Genomic DNA, 18570 nt, shown 5'->3' with positions numbered 1-18570 from the left:
ATCGTAAGTGTTTTTGGAAAAGTTTATTTGGGAATTACATAGTATTTTCAATTTTCCAAAATACATTTTACTAGATCCCTACAAAAGAAATCTGAATAAGTACAATAATATGAAATTAAGTTTGTTGCAACAGTCATTAAATATTTACTTCCACTAATATATACATACAAAATGCCACACAATTAGCTTGTTTACCTTGGAATGTGTGCTGCATTCCAGCAGTTATGCTCAAATATCCATATCCTCCAGTTCCACAACATGAAGACTCAATATTAACACTTTGTACATCCTTTATTATACGCAAGAATCTTTTTTTGTTGTTGTTGTTATTAGAAATTAAAGTAACCTTCAGCAACTTCACAGCTGCGGTAGCTTGTCTACTGGAGTATCGAACTTGAAATCTGCTGGGAAGAGATCAGGAGCTCGAGGATAGATGAGCCTGTATGATTGCCTGATCGTAACATCAGCCACACCAGCAATGTCACCAATTTCTAAGACAAAAAGCAGACAAACAAATAATGCTTTTTAAATTTTTGCCATTTTTACTGAATAAAACAGCATATGTTTGGTCTCCACTGCGTGCCATTGGAACAGCAGCTTCCGAGTCTACAAAAAACATGAGTTGTCTTTTAAGCAGTAAGATGTTGAAGAAAGTTTTACCTTTTTGCGTCCTTTTCTCTGCAGAAGCTTGTGATGCCATATAAATAGCTGCAGCTGCTACAGAAATAGGGCTTCTCCCAGGAACCAAATCTAATTCCACAGCCTTACGGGCAATGTGTGTTGCTGCCATTTGTACTTGTTTGGGAAGACCCAGATTTGAACAGAATCTTGACATGAAGTCTCCAGTTGTAATCAGATCAACACTGGTTTCAAGAGCTTTCAGAATAAGTTTAAAACACCGACCTATTTCCTTCTTTGAAATCCTGGACACTGCACATATTTCTAAACAAAGAGGAAAAAATAAACTTCACATTTGACAGCATTTTCTGCCCGAAAATACCTGAATTTGACTATATGTACATTAACACCACAAAGCAGGCCAATGTGATGCAGGCCACTACACCACAAGCTTTGCACATTAATGAAACTTCTAAATCATTTAAGTCAGTTCAAACTTTTCATGAGAAGCTAAAGAATACAGATTACTTAATAAGGGAGATCTGATACTCTCAGTCAAAGTTGTCCCCTCAGGATCAGGGAAAAGCCGCATATATTTACTGCAGAGCTTTTGGCAAAAATGCAGTTGCAAGAGTCCCCATCTTCATCAGATCAAGCAGCATCTTAAATATCACCAATACTCAGAATGAATCTCAAATGCCAATTTTAAAATATATTATCACCAAGAATCCCACGCCTGAAAGCCTACTCGCATTATGAATGTAGCAAACTTTTTGCAGACCCCTCCCAGGCCCAGCAAGGTGGGCTTTCACTGCAAACAACCAATTTGGCAAAGTCCAGACATCTGAAAACTAACATCCTATAATAACAATAACTAGACACTTGAAGGCAATATTGAATCTGTACCAGTGAAAACTTACCTTTAAATGTTCTTGGAACACCTTCTTGCCTACAAGCTATGTAGAGACAAGCAGAAGCTATAGCATCATTACTCCTTCCCTTCAGGCTCTTCTGCTCGTACACTTGCTTGAATAAATTATTTGTTCGATCCTTCAAAGCAAGACGATTAAATTTAATTAACTGTAGGCCATTTAATTAGCAGCAATATCAAAAATTCATGTGCCCATTATATTATGCTAACTCAGTCAACGCCAGAACAATTTAAGACAGAGACATGAACTTACAACTATATTTCTAGGGAGGTTGATTCTGTCTGCCATGTTTGTAATTTCTTTAAAGGCGTTCATCATTGCACGATCAGAGCTACTCATCGTTCTGCGATTTTGGTACTTTGAATTCCCAAATTCATCAAAACTTGCTGCACCCGTGCCCTGAAAAAAAATACATATAGTCAATAAAACAGTTAAGTTCTTCCTCATTTCAAGAACAAACATCCACCAGCTTTATAAATCCTAATTCAAGGCAACACATTGGAACACGCAAGTACATGCGGCTGAAGTAAATCTTCAAACTGAGCCTTGTCCCAGACACCATGCTCTACATTCTGCACAAGTCTTAAAACACTAGCTGGCTTCCGAGCACCACTGATTACGTGAGAATGAAACATGAATAGCACATAGCCAACGTGTGTCTGTCAATATGCCTACTGCCACTGTTCAGCTCCAAGATTGTTTCTGTATGTCAGTTAGGCTACCTTTGCATCACAACAAATATAGCCAATTCAAAACAATTTTATGACCAACTGGAAACCAGCTGTTACAATAACAACTCAAAAATGGAAATAAGAGCATAGACAAAGAGAATATCCAAACCAATGACCAATTCAAAACTAATGTGATGCGTTGCCTGCTAGCAGCAGTAAGCATTAGTTGTGGCAAGATGTAAAAACCCATATATTCTGCCTTTACAATAAATCCAACAGCCTCTTAAAGGAAAATCCTTAAGTCCTCCTGATGAGGTCACATCCACCTCATAATCTGATGGCTACCTCTGTTGTTGAGACCCACATCTGGCACGTGCACACTTTGGTACTGCTGTGAAAACGTAAGACCCTGGCAGAGAAACCCCTCTCACAAGTTTCCCTATAGGGTGGCTCTTTGAACAGGCCTATGACAGACATTAGAACCCAAGACTGTTCTTGGCTTTTTTCATACTCTTTCCAGCACGAGTACCAGTGAAAGAACCAGCTACAAACAACCATGGCAGCAGAGAGAGTGCTGAAGGCAATCGTAGCGATTTGACTGGATGAATCTGTCCAACTACCTAAAAGTCACCAGAGAGTCTTAAGGGGAAACAAAGAGCAAGAAAGCACAGAAGACTTCAGTCCTCAAAGAGCTTTAAAAACATGCCTTCAGCAAGGTTTCCCTTTTAGAAACTATTCCAAAACAACATTCTTTGCCTAAGATACACACGTCTCAGGTCTAAAGGCTCCTTCCTGGTCATCACTCACACCCTGCTGCCTGCAATGCTCCACACAGCACTCATGTGTATCATAGCTTCCTGCACCAGCGCTATGCACAAATACTTAGAGGAACTGTATTTCCTCAAAATCTTGTAGCTGCCAAGGAAATGACCACAAAAGCCCATCATTTTTGACAGCAGGTTCCCAGACCCTGTGTTCAGACCTCACATTAGGTGTCCCTTCTTTTCCAGAAATCACTGCTCTGTTCTGAGGCCACCAAGCACTTCCCTCCACCACGCAGATTTTACTTTCCCTGGTCCATTATACACAGCACCTGCAAGATTTATTTCGCTGTTTTCTAATTTTCTCCTACATCTCCTCATTTTTCACTTTCTTGGCCATTACTTTTTCCTTTGAATGTCTGCTTACACACATCAAACTACCAACACAGCTACACACAAGTACTGTTAGTCAGAGGATTTCACACTGCCAGCACCTTCCAAGAGCAACCCCAATATACAACAGCTCACAACTATAAAAGGGTTGGAAAATACTCTTCCATTTCAACTGCTTAAGTTAAACCACAGCAGTTCTCCTGCATTTGCTATTTAAATGCATCATCTACTTTCTTTCCAGACCATTCAATTGAGGGACAATGCTTTGTTGGCTTCAGTTCTTCACAACCATGTTAGGAAATACCTTTTCCTGCATGGAAAAAAACAGAAGCCCTATAGTTTTAACTGGTATATCCTCCCCCTTAAGAGCAGAAGGGAGAAGCATCACCACCACCATTGACTGGAGGCTATCCACAGCATCAAGGAATGCACCCTCACCATGCAGAAGGCTTGCCCAGTACAACCCGCTCTTTATGTGGTCTGCAGGTAACCATGGATCCTTTCTTCTTTTACATTCATCTCGCCACTACTTATCAGTACAGCACTTTCAGATACAGGCCACGCAGTCTGACAACACCCAGCTTCCTCTCAGAGCCATCTGATCAAAGCATAGAAATTCGATACCGAAAGTATACATTAGTTTCCTGTTCAACCAACCTACATTCTCTCATAGTTGCAGTCACTACAAAAAGGAATAAATTAACAATGAAGCATAACAAAAGACAACTTTTCCCACAAGATTTATAGCAGAACTGCAGGTTTTCTTTCAGATTCCAAGAAAATACACTGGTGTATAAGGAACTGGCTCATCTCTTTCTCTTGAATTTTGCATGAAATTACCACGATAGTTTGACAATTGAATCGCAACTAATGCCAGACCTCACCACGTCTCCAAATGATCTGCACTGTCATCAAGTGAGTTGCAGCACGCTATCTACTTGCAGAGAAGTACAGTTCTGCGTCAACACCCTTAAAATCCTCCTGAAGAATGCAAGCCACTTCCACCACAGCTAACTCAACTTCCCCTTCACAAATTAATCTTTCATCCAACACAACTTTTTGCTATCTCAGACAGATGGGTCTCTGGCACTAAATTGTACTAAATTGGTACTAAAACCAATTAGGAATTAATCTCTTTTGCATGGGCAAAAGAGCTTCTCTTTGGTTATTAGCAGGAAAAGAATGTATTTCTGCAGCAGAAAGGAGTCCCAGAGCAGCACCTCTCAGTTTCAAAGAGGAAACTACGAGAAGCCATTTTGCAAAGCAGAACTGACCCGATCTTTTCTTTCACAATTTTAAGTCCCGTTCTAACAGGCACGTGGTTTGGACTCCATCTTCACTTACATCCATCTCTATGAATGTAGGTGCCTTCTATAATATTCCATGAAAATAATTCACCTTCACTTTTGGATTTAACACAACAGGAGTTTTACTTCTGTTGTTCCAGCTGGCATTTTAGCTCATTTGTTTAAACAATCCTAATAACAGCAGCTCTACCCCAAGCAGAAAGGAGCTTCCTATCCAACAGGAAAGGAATCTCAGGCACATAGATGTGGAGTCCCCTCCAGGCCATTCCAATTCTAATTGTTATTAACCAAGAAAATACAATCTCATCCTGCTTCACTGTGTGGAACTCATGAAGGCTGTTCTTTATTGTTTCAGATGCCACTTATCTTCCTCCTGCCTACACCGATCTCACAATTATTGAAACATCTCTTACTTCAAAGTTAATTCTCATGCCCAATTACTGTTGGCACTGACTTTAGAACACTGCTCAAGAAACTGGCTGATCTCTTGGTTCAGTTATTTTTGCTGCAGAACTCACATCCTTTGCGCATGGATAGAAATTTTCTTCAGAACCTTCTGACAAGCCGTTCTCTTTCTTCCAAATAACTGAGGAAAAAGGCAGCTCCCAGTGCTCACAACATCCAGAGCCCCTGTTCAGTGGCAACACAAACACAGGAACTCTTGTCCAGAACACATCCTGGTTTGTCACAAACAACTTCCTGTAGAAAATAACGTCTGTTCTTTGGTTCGTTCCCTTGCAAGTGAAATACCTGCAGCAGGACAGATTGTCCTCTGAAATTCTCCCTGGTGGTTCTAAGATTTGGACGTTTTTGCTCACAGTTCTCATCCGTTGTGCCTCACTGACAAGCCTGCAGCTTGCTATTCAGAGAATACGACCTGCTACAGCTACTTTAGTCCTGTCTACTCAAGGATATTCTGGTTAACAGCAAAGCTATTGCATTCAATGAATCCTTATCCCTGAAAGTGTAAGTTTTTCATAGATGTTTCTTTAGGTCTTTAATTCCCTCCCTGGGACTACTAACCCTCTTATCCTAAATAAGGCACTGAACTTCAAACAGGAAGAGGGTTAACAGGTCATGCTAGAATTTGTATCCAGCTGAACTGTATCTCCTGCTGAAATACCTTTTTTCTTTTCCAACATGCAGGTTCTAGAAGAGTTGAAAATGTCATCCTACTTCAGAATCAAACTGAGTTCCCAGAAACAAACCCTGTATTTGCACAGTTCCAAAATGATACAGCACGAATTTGGAATAAGCTGTCCATTTCTCCATTTATAAAGGTGCATTTCTAATCTTAATTGTAGCTTACCAAATCTGTAACAGAAATCCAAGTCCTGAGAATTACAATCCTCCTGGACCTATTATGGTATCACGAGAAGTCCAACAACTCCTAAAGCACTGCTTCACAGAGCTACTTAGCAACGCCCATTTGTTTAATGAAGAAGTGCAGAAATTTGTTTGAAGGGAAGCCCAGTATAATGCATCCCAAAATCTGGTTGGAAAGCAACAGTGCTCAAATAAAGTCCAAAACACAAACATCCAGATGGACAATTAAGAGTTCACTAACGGTCAACCTCTCTTTGAAGAATTCCTAGCTGAGAAGTATGGTGGCACATTCTCCTATGTATACCCACATATGTTTAGATATGCCTATTTCTTCATTTTTCATGGACGACTGCTTTCTGTTAGGATTCATGGAAAAGAGGGATAGAATAATTCATAAAAACCACTAACAGCTCTCTAAGTATCCACCTGATTGCTGTGAGTTGACTGCAGATTTTTTTTTCTAGAAATTTAGGAAATTCACTAAGTTAGTGAAAGATAACCCAAACTTCAAACTGTTTTCAAAAATAAACTGTATTTCTTTGGTTATGATTAAATATTACGCATTTCCGATTTTAAGGGCTGCACACCAGCTCCCTGCTTAACACAAAAATGGAACAGACACTTTCTTAAAAATGAAGTGGAAATGCTGCACTGAAAACAGGCTACTGATTTCATTAAGTTATTGTGAAAGATATCAGATGACAACTGTCAAAATCAGACAGCATGAAACATTCAGGAAATCCACAAATATGAATCTGAATACTGCATTAGAAAATATAACAAAGCACAATGAAAGCTTATCTGGGTCACTATTTCATTAAAGGAAGGGCGTTTGTGTTATTAATCTTGCTTTCCCTCTCTCATGAACGTCTGACATGGTTGTATCACAAAACTTCAAGCCAAACATACACTCAATACTTTCTTCTGCAATACTTACACCATAGAAGAATTCTGCATTTAGTGTTTTCACGTAACATTCACTGAGAGAGCAGGCACAACATGCATGTTGCTCTCCATGTCTCCAATACTAATCTGATTCAGACATTATTACAAAAAAAGCTAGCTCATGTTGCAAATCAAAGAGTGGCAACTAATCCTACTGCACTGCAAACTTCTGTCTTGTCAAAAAATTCTTTCTTGCTGTCAGCCAAAAACAGACGCATTTTAGAGATTACTGAAAAGCGAGAGTTCAGTTTCAACTAAATCTCTTTGTAAATGCATTCTCTGAATAGCTTCCCTCTGGACACACAAATAGGTAGTAGACACAAAAATGATCAAGCTTAGTAGCATTTAACATTTTACATTTTACCTTTCCAATCATTGTACTCAGGTCACCGTCGCTCAACAAAGGATTCTGGGTATCCCCAACTCGAGATGGGTCTTTTGTTGCTTTATCATTGCTGAAAGTTCTCCACTCCGACCCTACATCTATGACACGATCACCTGTGGTTACAGAAAACAATTGTTTGTATCAACATAATATTGTGAAAAGCTTCTGAAACATTGAGTTACACAGCTGAGCTCCCAGTTATAAAATGCAGGCTGTTACCAAGCGCAAACAGGATGTAGCTGCAGGTCACACCAAACACACCAAAATTTTTAGGTTTTTCAATTTTAAGTAGAAAGCAATAGCAGGAGCTGCAGAGAAGGTTGAAATAACTAGATAAATGAATCCAGAGAACAGTTGCAGCCATCCTTAAAGACTATCATAGGTTATTCAATACACAAAGAAGGAGCTCACAGCTGTCCATAAGCATTCCCAGTGACAGACAAATGAGTAAGTTATCTTACCTTTGACACTTGATAAAAGTACTCCTGAATTAGCTATCAAGCACAATCTCATCAAGCAGTAGCACATCGCTTTTCTGAATGAGCTCCAGACCCTTGGTACTCAAAAATGAATATGCCACCTTCTGAACCATCATAACAACCTTCTGCAGCTGTTTTCTTCCTTAAGGGATGCCTGACCCTTAATGAAAAGGACTTTCCTTGGGAGTCCTCTCAAATTCACCTAAATGTTTCCAGCAGCATCTATTCAGATTGAGAAATATCTCTATCCAGCATTAATACAGGCAAAAAGTCTGCACTAATCACAATATACAAATAACAATTAACAAAAAAGTTCTGTTTGTAGTGCAGTTCGTTCCACTCACAGGTCTGGTAAAACCAGCACCTCCAAGGCATTGACTCCAGAGCTGTACTACAGCACTACACAGAATTTTTAGGAACATGGGTAGAGAAAAGCATTAAGAAAAAAAGCATTACAGTTCTGTGCAGACTATCAGAAGTCAGTATAACTGTCACCTCTGCTTTGCTAAACCTGAGGGAAAATTCATTGTCTTCATCAACGTTTAAGTGTTGTGAATTCACAAAAATAAATGGCACTGACAGCAAGAAAAAATTTCTGGCATAGAAGTCCAAGTATGAAACAACAGAGGTTGCTTTAATCTAGTAAAAACGTAAGCAGACAGACAAAAGCACTCCCTACCAAACAATGATAACATACAATATGAAGCTGGAAATAAAAAAGTACAGGAGCAATGCACAGAGTGGAGGAACTTCCCTCTTAACACATGATGATGCAAGGAATGTGCCTGAAACTGAAAGGTGTAAATGAATCTAAGTCAGGCCAACTTGAAAGGAACAGATTTAAGACAGCAGTACTCTCACTAGTATTCATCCGACTTGCTCACGGCTATGCTCCACGTTTATCTCATACTCTAAAGAAGGCTGAGGGAGTGGAGGTGGAAGTAACAGAAGTCAGAAGATTAAGAACACCACAAAGTAAGAGACAGCACAGATGCATTCTTCCTACTAGAGGCCGGTATCTTGCAAGCTTTCATTAGCAGACAGCATGCTCCTCTGGCTCTTGGACTCTTTGTAAATATTTGATTCAGTAATGCACCTTCTATGGTCTAGCAGTGACTTTAAGACAACCCCCCAATACTGTTTACAGCATCTAAAAAAAGCAAAATGTACTTAAAATTCTGGCATGGTATAAATAGAACACTGAGCACAGGGCAATGATGTAATATTTTTTTCCACAAGTAGAAATGACCTCAATGACTCACTCAAGGATCTGCCTCTTGTGAGTTATGAACCATTCCTGCTCTAACAAAAAAGTGTTGTATCACTGCCTGCTTTGGCAAACATACTACAAACAGAGAATTGAGACTACTATTTCAAAGTGAGAAAAGTGAGAAAAGATTAAGTAGAACAAATCCCTGAATATAAAGCATTTGTGGAATTAAGATCCAGTGTGTAAATACCTTCATGTTGCCAAGAAATCTGCTATTGCAAGAAAACAGTTCTCCTGGATAATCTTTACTTACAAAGGTCCAAGAAATCACATTCCACCTTTCAAAAGCCTTGCATAGAAGCCTGACACAAGCTAGAAATAACAACAAAACTGGAACAAATAGGCCAAATGTTTCCACAGATGGAAAATATTCAACTGCAAGCAGCTAATTATCCTATCCCGCACACAAAAGAAAGTGTAGCACTAAGTATTCTCTTAACCTTTCAAAACAGAAAAATCACTTTAGAATTGTTGCCTTGGTATGTATGCAATAAAGCCCCACCTGTAAGCGACAGAAACAAAACCTTAAATCCCAAAGTCAGTTTTACAGAAAGCAGTGCGATATCGCAGCACTTGGAGATCAGCTTTGAACACTGGTTGCTAAGTTATCATTTCAAGCTCTGCACGGCATTTCCTGGCTCGTAGCCTACTGATGTGCTCTCCTAAATCACCTGGAAAATGCACCTGGGTGGCAAACAGCAGAGCAAGCAAAAGCTCCCAAAAAACACCATCTAAAATCCCCGCTTTCTCCCGTTGTTACTACATAGGTTTGTCAACTGTATCCAGCTGTGATAGGCTTGGGAGTGGTTGCACATCCACTACTTCCTTATGATGCCATCTTTTTGAACAGAAACAAACTTCACAAGACATGGACACATTAAACATATCTTTAATTAAAATCAAACGTGAGTTCATCCCTTTCTGCTCTGAAGTAGAAGCAAAACACGCTTCAAGGACCAAAACTACACAGACACCCATCTCCAGCATGAAGCATCTTCATGAACACAAAGGTTTTCTTCACTGCATTATTTAATTCAAAAACTCTTCTCCCAGTATATAACTAGTCTTTAAAACACAGTCTAACTGACACGAGAACTGCAGAGCAAATACAACAAACTTCAGCAACTCAGTTTACATACCATCTAAAAATGCACAACTGCTGTTATTCAGAACAGAAGACCTCGGACCAGTTACTTTTCTTCAGAACTAATAAATACAATGAGCAAGTGCTCCAGAAATGAAAGAACTCAGCATCAAAAATTAAAATGCAATTTTCAAAAGTTTTTAGTAATTACCTTAGAATGACTATAAAACACAAATATTGCATGTTTATTTCACCCCAAAAGTAGAAAGCAGTTTATCAAAGGCAACCACTCTTATTTGAGAAGTTCTGCATTAACAATTACATGTTTCCAGACAAATAATACCAGCTCCTTCAGCAGCACAATCCACTTGAAATACCCGTGATGCATGAGTCCTGTATTCTCTGTTTGCATTTTTATTACCTCTTATATTAAATACACACACACACACAAATAGCTGCAGACTGAGGAGGTTTAATCAAAACAGTAAGATTGGAACTGGAGCCTCAAATAATGTTATCTTCCGTATTCAGTCCCGAAACATTTTCAAGATGATATGGCTTAATTCATTGTAGAGGAGCTATAATGGTAGATGCACACTGAGTCAAGCTCTGCATATGAACAACTAATATTATAACCTCAAAATAAACAGTAAAATAATGCTTATTCACAATTTAAAATACCAAACAGCCAGTTTCTAACAATGTTTGGCTCATTCTGACCATTAGTTAAGGAATCTGCTGCCATCTAGTGAGCACATACATGGAAACACTTTTAAGAACAACATGCTTAAAAACATACATAGAATTCTAATTTCAGCCAACTCCTTATCATGGAGAGCACTGAGGTGCTGAGACAAATTACAGTGAAAAATCCAGGTAGAAGATTCAAGCCAAGGAAAATTATGAAGAATAACTGCACAGAACCAGGCTGAGTTGAGCCTTCCTTCTTCCTTCAAAACTGAACGGTCTTCATTCACTCATACTGAGAATACACCTGTCCGTACATCACTTTTGTCACTTTCTGCTGCACTTGCTCCAACAAGCCGGAACGTTTCTTGTACTGAGGAGCCTGTAGTTGGCCACGGTATTCCACACGTGTACACCCTGCCACATTCTGTTTATTTGCTTATTGTCAACAATTTGGGGGCCAACATGGCCCACTTCTATGAGCAACGGTGTGAAGGGACTCACAGGCACGTGGCCTGGGGAAAGGGGAAGGGAAAGAGAGAAAAATGTAGAGAGGTGGGCCTAAAAACTAAACAGCAGCAATGAGCCAAGGGAGAAAACTGATTTAATAAGTACGATATTGGAATCAAGACAATACAATACAATACAACTGGAATTGAAGCTGATAAATAAAGTGAGAGTGTCCAAAAACCGAAGGCCTTACTCTAATGCTGAGGTGAGACGGCTGGGAGCACACACTGCAAAGACAAGAAGTAAAAGAAGGGGACAGTCTCGTGACTTGTGAGCAGTTTTATCTTTCCCTCTAAACTGAGAATGGAAACAGAACAGTGAAAGTCTTCTGGGAGATGTAGTTCTCTTCTGAGCACCAGGTACCTGGAAATATCAACAATCTGGCCTGGAGCATTAACTCTAACTGCCAGTGCACTACATGATGTTACGATGTGGAACACTGATAACAAAAATCATGAAACCGTGACACTTACGTATTGCCAACACAGTTATACTCAACTTCATTTCAGTTTTCAGCAAGCAAAATTACTTTCCTTGAGCTCAGCCACACAACATTTTAATAAATCTAGTATATTCAAGTTAACAAAGAGTAATTGTTGCGAATAAACAAAACCAAACCCTAACTTTACAGTCACGACTTCCTCTACATGGCCCCCACAGAAGCCTTGACTAGGCACACAATCCTTTGAATAGCTTCAGATATCAACACCGTATCATCAGCAACATTCCCCAAATATTCCATGATTCAGAATGTAGATAAACATAATATTTAGTCTAATGGAAGTATTCTTCATATTGGCTCTGAACCATCTTTGGTTCCCAGCCTAGAACCTACAAACTGTAAAACCTTCCACATCCTTCAGGAATATCATGCTAACAACAGTGACTGCAAAGCTTTGCCAAAACTGCCAGGGCTTCTGCTCCTCATGTCTTAGCGAAGACTAAATGATGACAGTCGTGTCATGGCTGCACGACTCACTACTCACACCACCACTCAGGCTAGTGGATGGACAACGTTTGCCACTGCTTATGAGATTTGGGGATCAGGCATCTTCAGCAATCCACATCCAAAAGACAAACACAGGCATTTGTGGAAACTTATGCTGTTTACAGCAGATACAGAACTGAAGTGGGTCAGACTTAAGACAGACACTATTTGAACTGCTGACTGAAAAAGACTTATGGATGACTCTTCTCATACAACAAATTGCCTATGTAAATTCAGCACCCACGAACACTCACACATTCAGCCACTCAAAGTTTCTGCAAGTATAAGCATATCTTGTAATCAGCTTTTCCATGGATGCAAAGAATTTTACATGCAAGCACAAACTTTTATCCAACGCTTTCTAGTACTCTGGGCACCAAGCATAAAAGCAGTAACTAGCTATAAGGTGCTAATATACATCCATATCTAAAGCTTTTTGTCCATTTAATTAAAATCTAAAATCTCCAACGAAAATCTTAAGTGTAGAATGTTAACAGTACTTAGAGAAAGAGATAATCATCAACATACATACAGATACAGAAAAATGGATACATTTTTCACCATTTGGAGGTTTAAAGATTTTACAACAGCCACAAAAGCCCTCTACTTGATCAGAAATACTTAAGTACCTTCTTCACTTCCAGGACACTACCAAAAAATAAGAGAAAAAAAAAAAAAAATGAAATCATTGGTTTATTTCAGAAAAGCATCACGTATGTAGAGGTGCAATCAGTCTTGTCCCTGAATACAGACATTGTAATGGTCTGAGTAATGGAGTGACCAACAGATACAATTAGGAAATCCACTCCTAGTCATTTATTGTATCATAATGAAAACAATATATGCAGAAAAATTAAATCTTACCTATATCATATAGGCTGTACTTTAAGACTAGACATTTACATCTCAAACTTTTCAGAAACATTAGCCAACTAAATAACGCAACAAAACTTTGTAAAGCTCTGACCACAAACTATGGAATGTTTTCCCACAAACTCTGAACAGGTATACAGGAGATGGAACAAACATCTGCATATCGCTCATAACCTTATCCTAGTTTCCTGTTGTCTCAATCTTTTCCTGTTGCCTTTCTCTTCCTTTTCAGCTACATAACCTCTAAATGCAACGTCAGCCATAGTAGCAATAACACTGATTTCATTACACACCCATAGAAATGACAATTGTCAAACTTTGGAATCAGTGTATCAGCTACTTTAACCAATAACATACACAAGGAAAAAAAAAAAAAAAAAAAAGAAGAAAAATAAACTTTTCCTCAAAATATGTGATGTTGTAGTGCTCTGCCACAGCAAGCAGGAAAAACATCATGTGGAAATACATTAAGCTTTGTCAAAAACTCTTGGATCTCATTTCAGCCATCTTGAACAAAAACAGTAGCCAAGTCATGCCACTACAGACTTTGTAGCAGTGGAACACACCCATGCTCAGCATACACCATTCTGCCACTCCAGGACACAAGCAGTTCTGCAGACATCAGAACCACAGTATTTTTAAATGGAACTGTGACAGTAATTTGGCTACAGTCTTGCAGTTTCTTCCACTGTTCTAATGGGTCCCCTCTAGTAGTAAAAAACTCATCAAATTTCAACCCAACCCTAAACCCATGGTGAGTAACACTTGTAGGTACCAGCTACACCTGTGTAAACTTAGGGAAATCAGAATGCAAATCTGTGACTGACTTCACTGTGTAGAAAGAAGTGAAAGCACTACTCTGTTAATGGGAACATATCATGCAACGTGCAACAAATACATACAACTTTGACCATTCAGAAACAAAATGCTGTCTACCCATTATACATCCCTTTCTCCTCGCATCTCTAGAAGAAGAGACATAGAGAGTAGGATCTGATTTTCTCCTTCTCTCGATTTCCTAACAAAAGAAGGACTATTAAATATTCACACTGTTGTTTGGTCATGCACTCTTCAATTATTTATCTACTTGTTTTTCAAATTAGCTGTTGGATACTCAAGCTAATGAATGGAACATATGCAGGACAACTCAATTACTGAAGGGTGGCAGAACAAAATGAGAACAATCGGCACAACAGTAAATGTTAGAATATTTTAGTGATAAATCCATGCAACAACCTGCTTAAAAAAATACACCATGCTTAAAGAAAAAAAAAACATTTTGCCCCAGCAGTAATGTTGGCTCTAAGGAAGACTAAGTTCAATTTAAACACATTTTGAAAACGTAACTTGATGAAAATCTGCATTAATATTCTAAGAATTTTTTTCTCAACTTTTTTTTCCCCCCCATTTTAAATACTCTATTATAATTATCAATACAGTTTAGCCTCTGTAAGTTGCTGCCATGCATACAGTGGAGAAGAGATCAGCAAAAGTTCAGGAGAAAACTGGTATTAATTTTGTGTGGTATTAAAAGACTTAGGAGAAGTAATTAACAAAAGCAAGTATTGGCAAGAATACAGAGAATCATCCTTCAGGACAGAAAATAACCACCAGCCAGTGGGAAACAAGAGTTGCTCTGGCTTTGTTTATAGGGCAGAATTTATTTTTTTTTTTTTTATTTTACTAACTGAAATAAGAAAATAACAGTCATAGTTAAAGACAGAATACTGGACTAGGTGACATAATATTCTAATTCAATATAACAAAATATTTCAAGATTTCAATCTTCAAAACATGTTTGTTTGTTTTTTCCAACTTTCCACAAGAAGTTTCCAGAAGAAAGGCTATTAAAAATAGTGTTTAGCAAAGAGATTGTCTTGTAACAAAACATTTAGGTATCAAGACAAAAAACTAAAGGCTCAAATTACATTCCCATGTTGTGGAGAAAAAAAAAGAAAAAAAAAAAAAAAGAAAAAAAAACCCATACAGATCTATATGCATAATGAAGGTTACATAGTAATTCACAGTGATATGAAATCCACTTACCTACTACTAGCCCACACTCTGAACAAATCATATCACCAGCTCTGTAATCCTCCACTAAAATGGAATCTGGATGGTTTGGGCATGTCACCCTCGGAAGAGCATCCAAACTACAAAGAAAGAAAAAAGAATTAAATTGTTATTATCCCAGTCAAGGAGGGTGCAGCCCAAAGCATGAGTTCACTGCTGAGAAGAATGATTTATGGTGATCTGAAGGACTTATTATTAACCTAAAACACCTGAATATCTTAAATTGCAACACTTTTGCAATTTATCTCATCACAGAAACATAGAAAGCTTCCAACGAGAGCATCCAAAACTTAAATGCAGCCAGGATTAAGCGTAGTCCACCTTGCAGTCTACCACTAACTGAAGTTCCTGAAGAACAGAGAGGTGATTACTTCATGCTAATGGGCATTTCCACTCATTCTTATCAAACCAATATAACTTATTAGGTCCTCAATTCAGGAAGCAGTGGGCACACATTTATTTGAGAACATATAATTCTGTCCTTTTTTTCAAGGGTTAGAAAAAAAAATGCCATCCTTAAGTTAGGTTAAAAGTAGAGCATTAAATTAAGCAATTCATTAGTTGTGAGATTGTAATGGAGAAACTACCAGCTCATGAGAGGGATCGGGCAACAACTGCTTCTGAGGACCGGAAACCATCTCTTGTACACCATATATCTTCAGCAGCTACAAAAAGCTTCCAATAAAGCCTCGTTGTTGTTTAACATGTGCACATATACAACAGCACCAAAGCACAGCAACAACCAATTGCTTCTAACCAAACATTGTAACAGTAAATACCTCATTCAAACTAACAGTGAATGTCCAGTAACTCCATTAAAACAACTTTGTTTCAAGGCTAGAGTTGTTTCCGCTTACTATTCAAAGTTTTATATTCAACAGAGCCATTTAATCGAGCTAAAAAAGCAGCGGGTATGGCAGCTGATCACAGTAAAATAAAACGCTGCAAGCACTTCTCAGGCTAAATGCGACGGCACCAAAAACACCTGCTAGTCCTTCAAACAGGAAGCGAGCCTTTATAGGAGTTGAATTCATCCGAGTTTCCTCCTTTCTCACCAGCCTGTCACTGCAGCTTAATCTACACAGCCCCAGCTCAATCTTCATGTTTTGGATACACCTGATGCGTCAAAGGAAAATAAACGTAACATTCTAAACCGACGGCTGTTCAGAAGAACCTCTACGATTCAGAACGCAGATTACGTTTCACCGGCAGCGTTAACCTCCACAACCCCCGTGCAGAACACGCTCACGCACGACCTTCGGATGCAAACCACCTTGGATATCAGATACACGCGCTCCCTCCCGGCCCTTCCTCCCTCGCCCAGCGGCTTCACGTGGCAGACACAAGTGTTGACAAAGCAAGCAGGGCGCCCAGCTGACATTCGGCGTTACGCAAAACGCCAGCGACATGCGGAGCGAAAGGAGGGAGGAAAAAAAATAAAAATCAAACGAGAAGCTCCAAAGAAAACACTCGTAGCGCGTTGCTGCAGACCTTTCTTTCACAAATGACCACACGACAACCATTTTTTCTACCCAGGATTTAATTAAGCGATGCAGACAGACGCCCGGCCCCGCTCGGGGAGCGGCACCGAGCTCGGGGCTCCAACCCACAGCAGCCAGCCGCCGCGGCCCACACGGAGAAGCCCGGGAGGCCCCTGCCGCGGGACGGCTTACGGTCCCGAGAAGCCGGGGAGGAACGGCGAGCCGAGGCAGGGGGCGGCGCCGAGCCGGGGCCGGGTAGGAGCGGCGATGGCCGCCGGTTCCTCCCCGGGCGGCAGCGGAGGCCGACGCGGCCATTTTCTCTGCTGGGCCGCGGACGGGGAGAGATGGCGGAAGCCGCGCCGCCCGCTCCTGGGGGTGAACTCCTCCGCGCGAGCCCCCGCGGAGCGCCGGGCCTCCCTTACCGGCTGGTGGACGCCATCTCACTTCTTCCGGCGGCGGCGGCTGCGCGCAGTCAGGAAGCAGCTCGGCGCACCTCCTTATGTAGCGGCAGCGAGGGGCGGAGCCGCCGGCAGCTCGCGACGGGTCGCGCGAAGGGACAGGCGGCTCCGCGAGCGCGCGCCCCGGGCGCGGGCCGGGGACGGAGGCGACGCCGGGCGCCTCGAGCTGCGCGCGCCCAGAACGTGGCTGTTGGGAACCGACGCCACGAGCAGCTGCGTGAGGTGACAGAGCTCGCGCTGGCAGCCGCTCGGCGTGGGGCCGCCTGCAGGCAGAGATCGATGCCGCGAAAGGGAAGGAAGGACCTTTTTCCGTCTGCGATGACGTTTACTCAATAAGACCAAAGGATGAAAAAACAACACCTGCTTTTCAAGGGGAATAAAGCTTGTTGTATTATGCTTCCCTATGACCTCTGAGATGTGAAGTAGCACTGCCTGCAACAGCTGCGCCACATCAGCACTCAGCCCCAGGGGGTTTGCAGGGTGCGCGGCTTCCACGGAAAGATCTTCCGCCGCCAGTCAGTGCCATCGGCAGGTCTCCCCCCCTCTCTGCTCACTAAGGGTTCCATTTACACTACACCGAGACAATCGTTTACAGAACTGTTGCCAAAAAAAAAAAAAATACAGTGGACCGTGCTTTGTTTTTGTTCCCTGTCTGCAGCCATATTTCAAGTGCTTTCCCCCCAAGCAAAAGCGTTTGATGTGGTAGACGAGAATAGCGCTACCAGCAGTCTTTACAACAGATCTTTCAAATAGCTTATGGAAAATCCACCTTGCTGCCCCCAGCTGCACCTATTCTTTCCCATCACTGTAGTTACAACAATAATCCTAACTTTAAAATGTTACTTCACTGGGCACTCTGGAGTTTCTTAAAATCTAATCCAAAGTTATTTCATGCTGCCTACCATCAGCGATAAAAGTCAAAACGCTGCAGTTCTCACATTAACATTCCAACAATCATTCAGTGGGATTTCAACTGCCTTTGTAAACACAACAAACAGTACATTAATGACAGTAAGTCATCAGATCTTACTTGCTTGTCTAAAGATCCTTTGCAATTGTTTATTTAGCCAATGTTCATTTTGTTAAAATATCAGATGTCAGTCAAATGCCTCATAGGAGCAAATGGAGGCAACGATCAACAGCCAGAGCAGCTGAATCATGCTTGGTATATCAATTCATTTCTGCAATGCATCTTACATGTCCAGACCTTTAACGACACAAAAAAAAGATTAGCAGATTACATCAAGTGCTTTGGAAGCAATGAGGCTTTTGTTCACAAGGCAATATAAACACAGTAAAGGGAGGCAAGTAGCATCCTAACACCTTTCC

The 18570-nt window shown here is 40.5% G+C and overlaps 1 protein-coding gene across 1 annotated transcript; it reads right to left on the bottom strand.

Moving 5' to 3' along the window:
- Positions 1 to 8: 8 nt before the first annotated feature.
- On the bottom strand, positions 9 to 17227 carry LOC122192437 (transcription initiation factor IIB). Its single transcript, XM_042892981.1, has 7 exons — positions 17206 to 17227; positions 15276 to 15382; positions 7318 to 7451; positions 1803 to 1949; positions 1539 to 1668; positions 661 to 942; positions 9 to 491 (listed from the first exon to the last, which is right to left on the bottom strand). The coding sequence occupies exons 1-7, from the start codon at positions 17220 to 17222 to the stop codon at positions 358 to 360; spliced, it is 951 nt and encodes a 316-aa protein (XP_042748915.1). The 5' UTR covers positions 17223 to 17227; the 3' UTR covers positions 9 to 357.
- Positions 17228 to 18570: the final 1343 nt, after the last annotated feature.

Source organism: Lagopus leucura, unplaced genomic scaffold (genome assembly GCF_019238085.1).
Source record: "Lagopus leucura isolate 7727_CA_CO unplaced genomic scaffold, USGS_WTPT01 ss_100009-16_subseq_1:344916_obj, whole genome shotgun sequence".
Classification (NCBI taxonomy): domain Eukaryota; kingdom Metazoa; phylum Chordata; class Aves; order Galliformes; family Phasianidae; genus Lagopus; species Lagopus leucura.
The sequence above is the reverse complement of the archived record's forward strand: the minus strand, read 5'-3'. Positions and strand labels throughout refer to the sequence as shown.

What these genes read in the sequence shown, in the direction of transcription:
- LOC122192437 (XM_042892981.1), bottom strand. An exon ending in TGTTCCAAGAACATTTAAAG is followed by an intron (nt 943 to 1,538) that starts GTAAGTTTTCAC and finishes CTCTTTGTTTAG; the next exon opens with AAATATGTGCAGTGTCCAGG. An exon ending in AGAGAAAAGGACGCAAAAAG is followed by an intron (nt 492 to 660) that starts GTAAAACTTTCT and finishes TTTTTGTCTTAG; the next exon opens with AAATTGGTGACATTGCTGGT.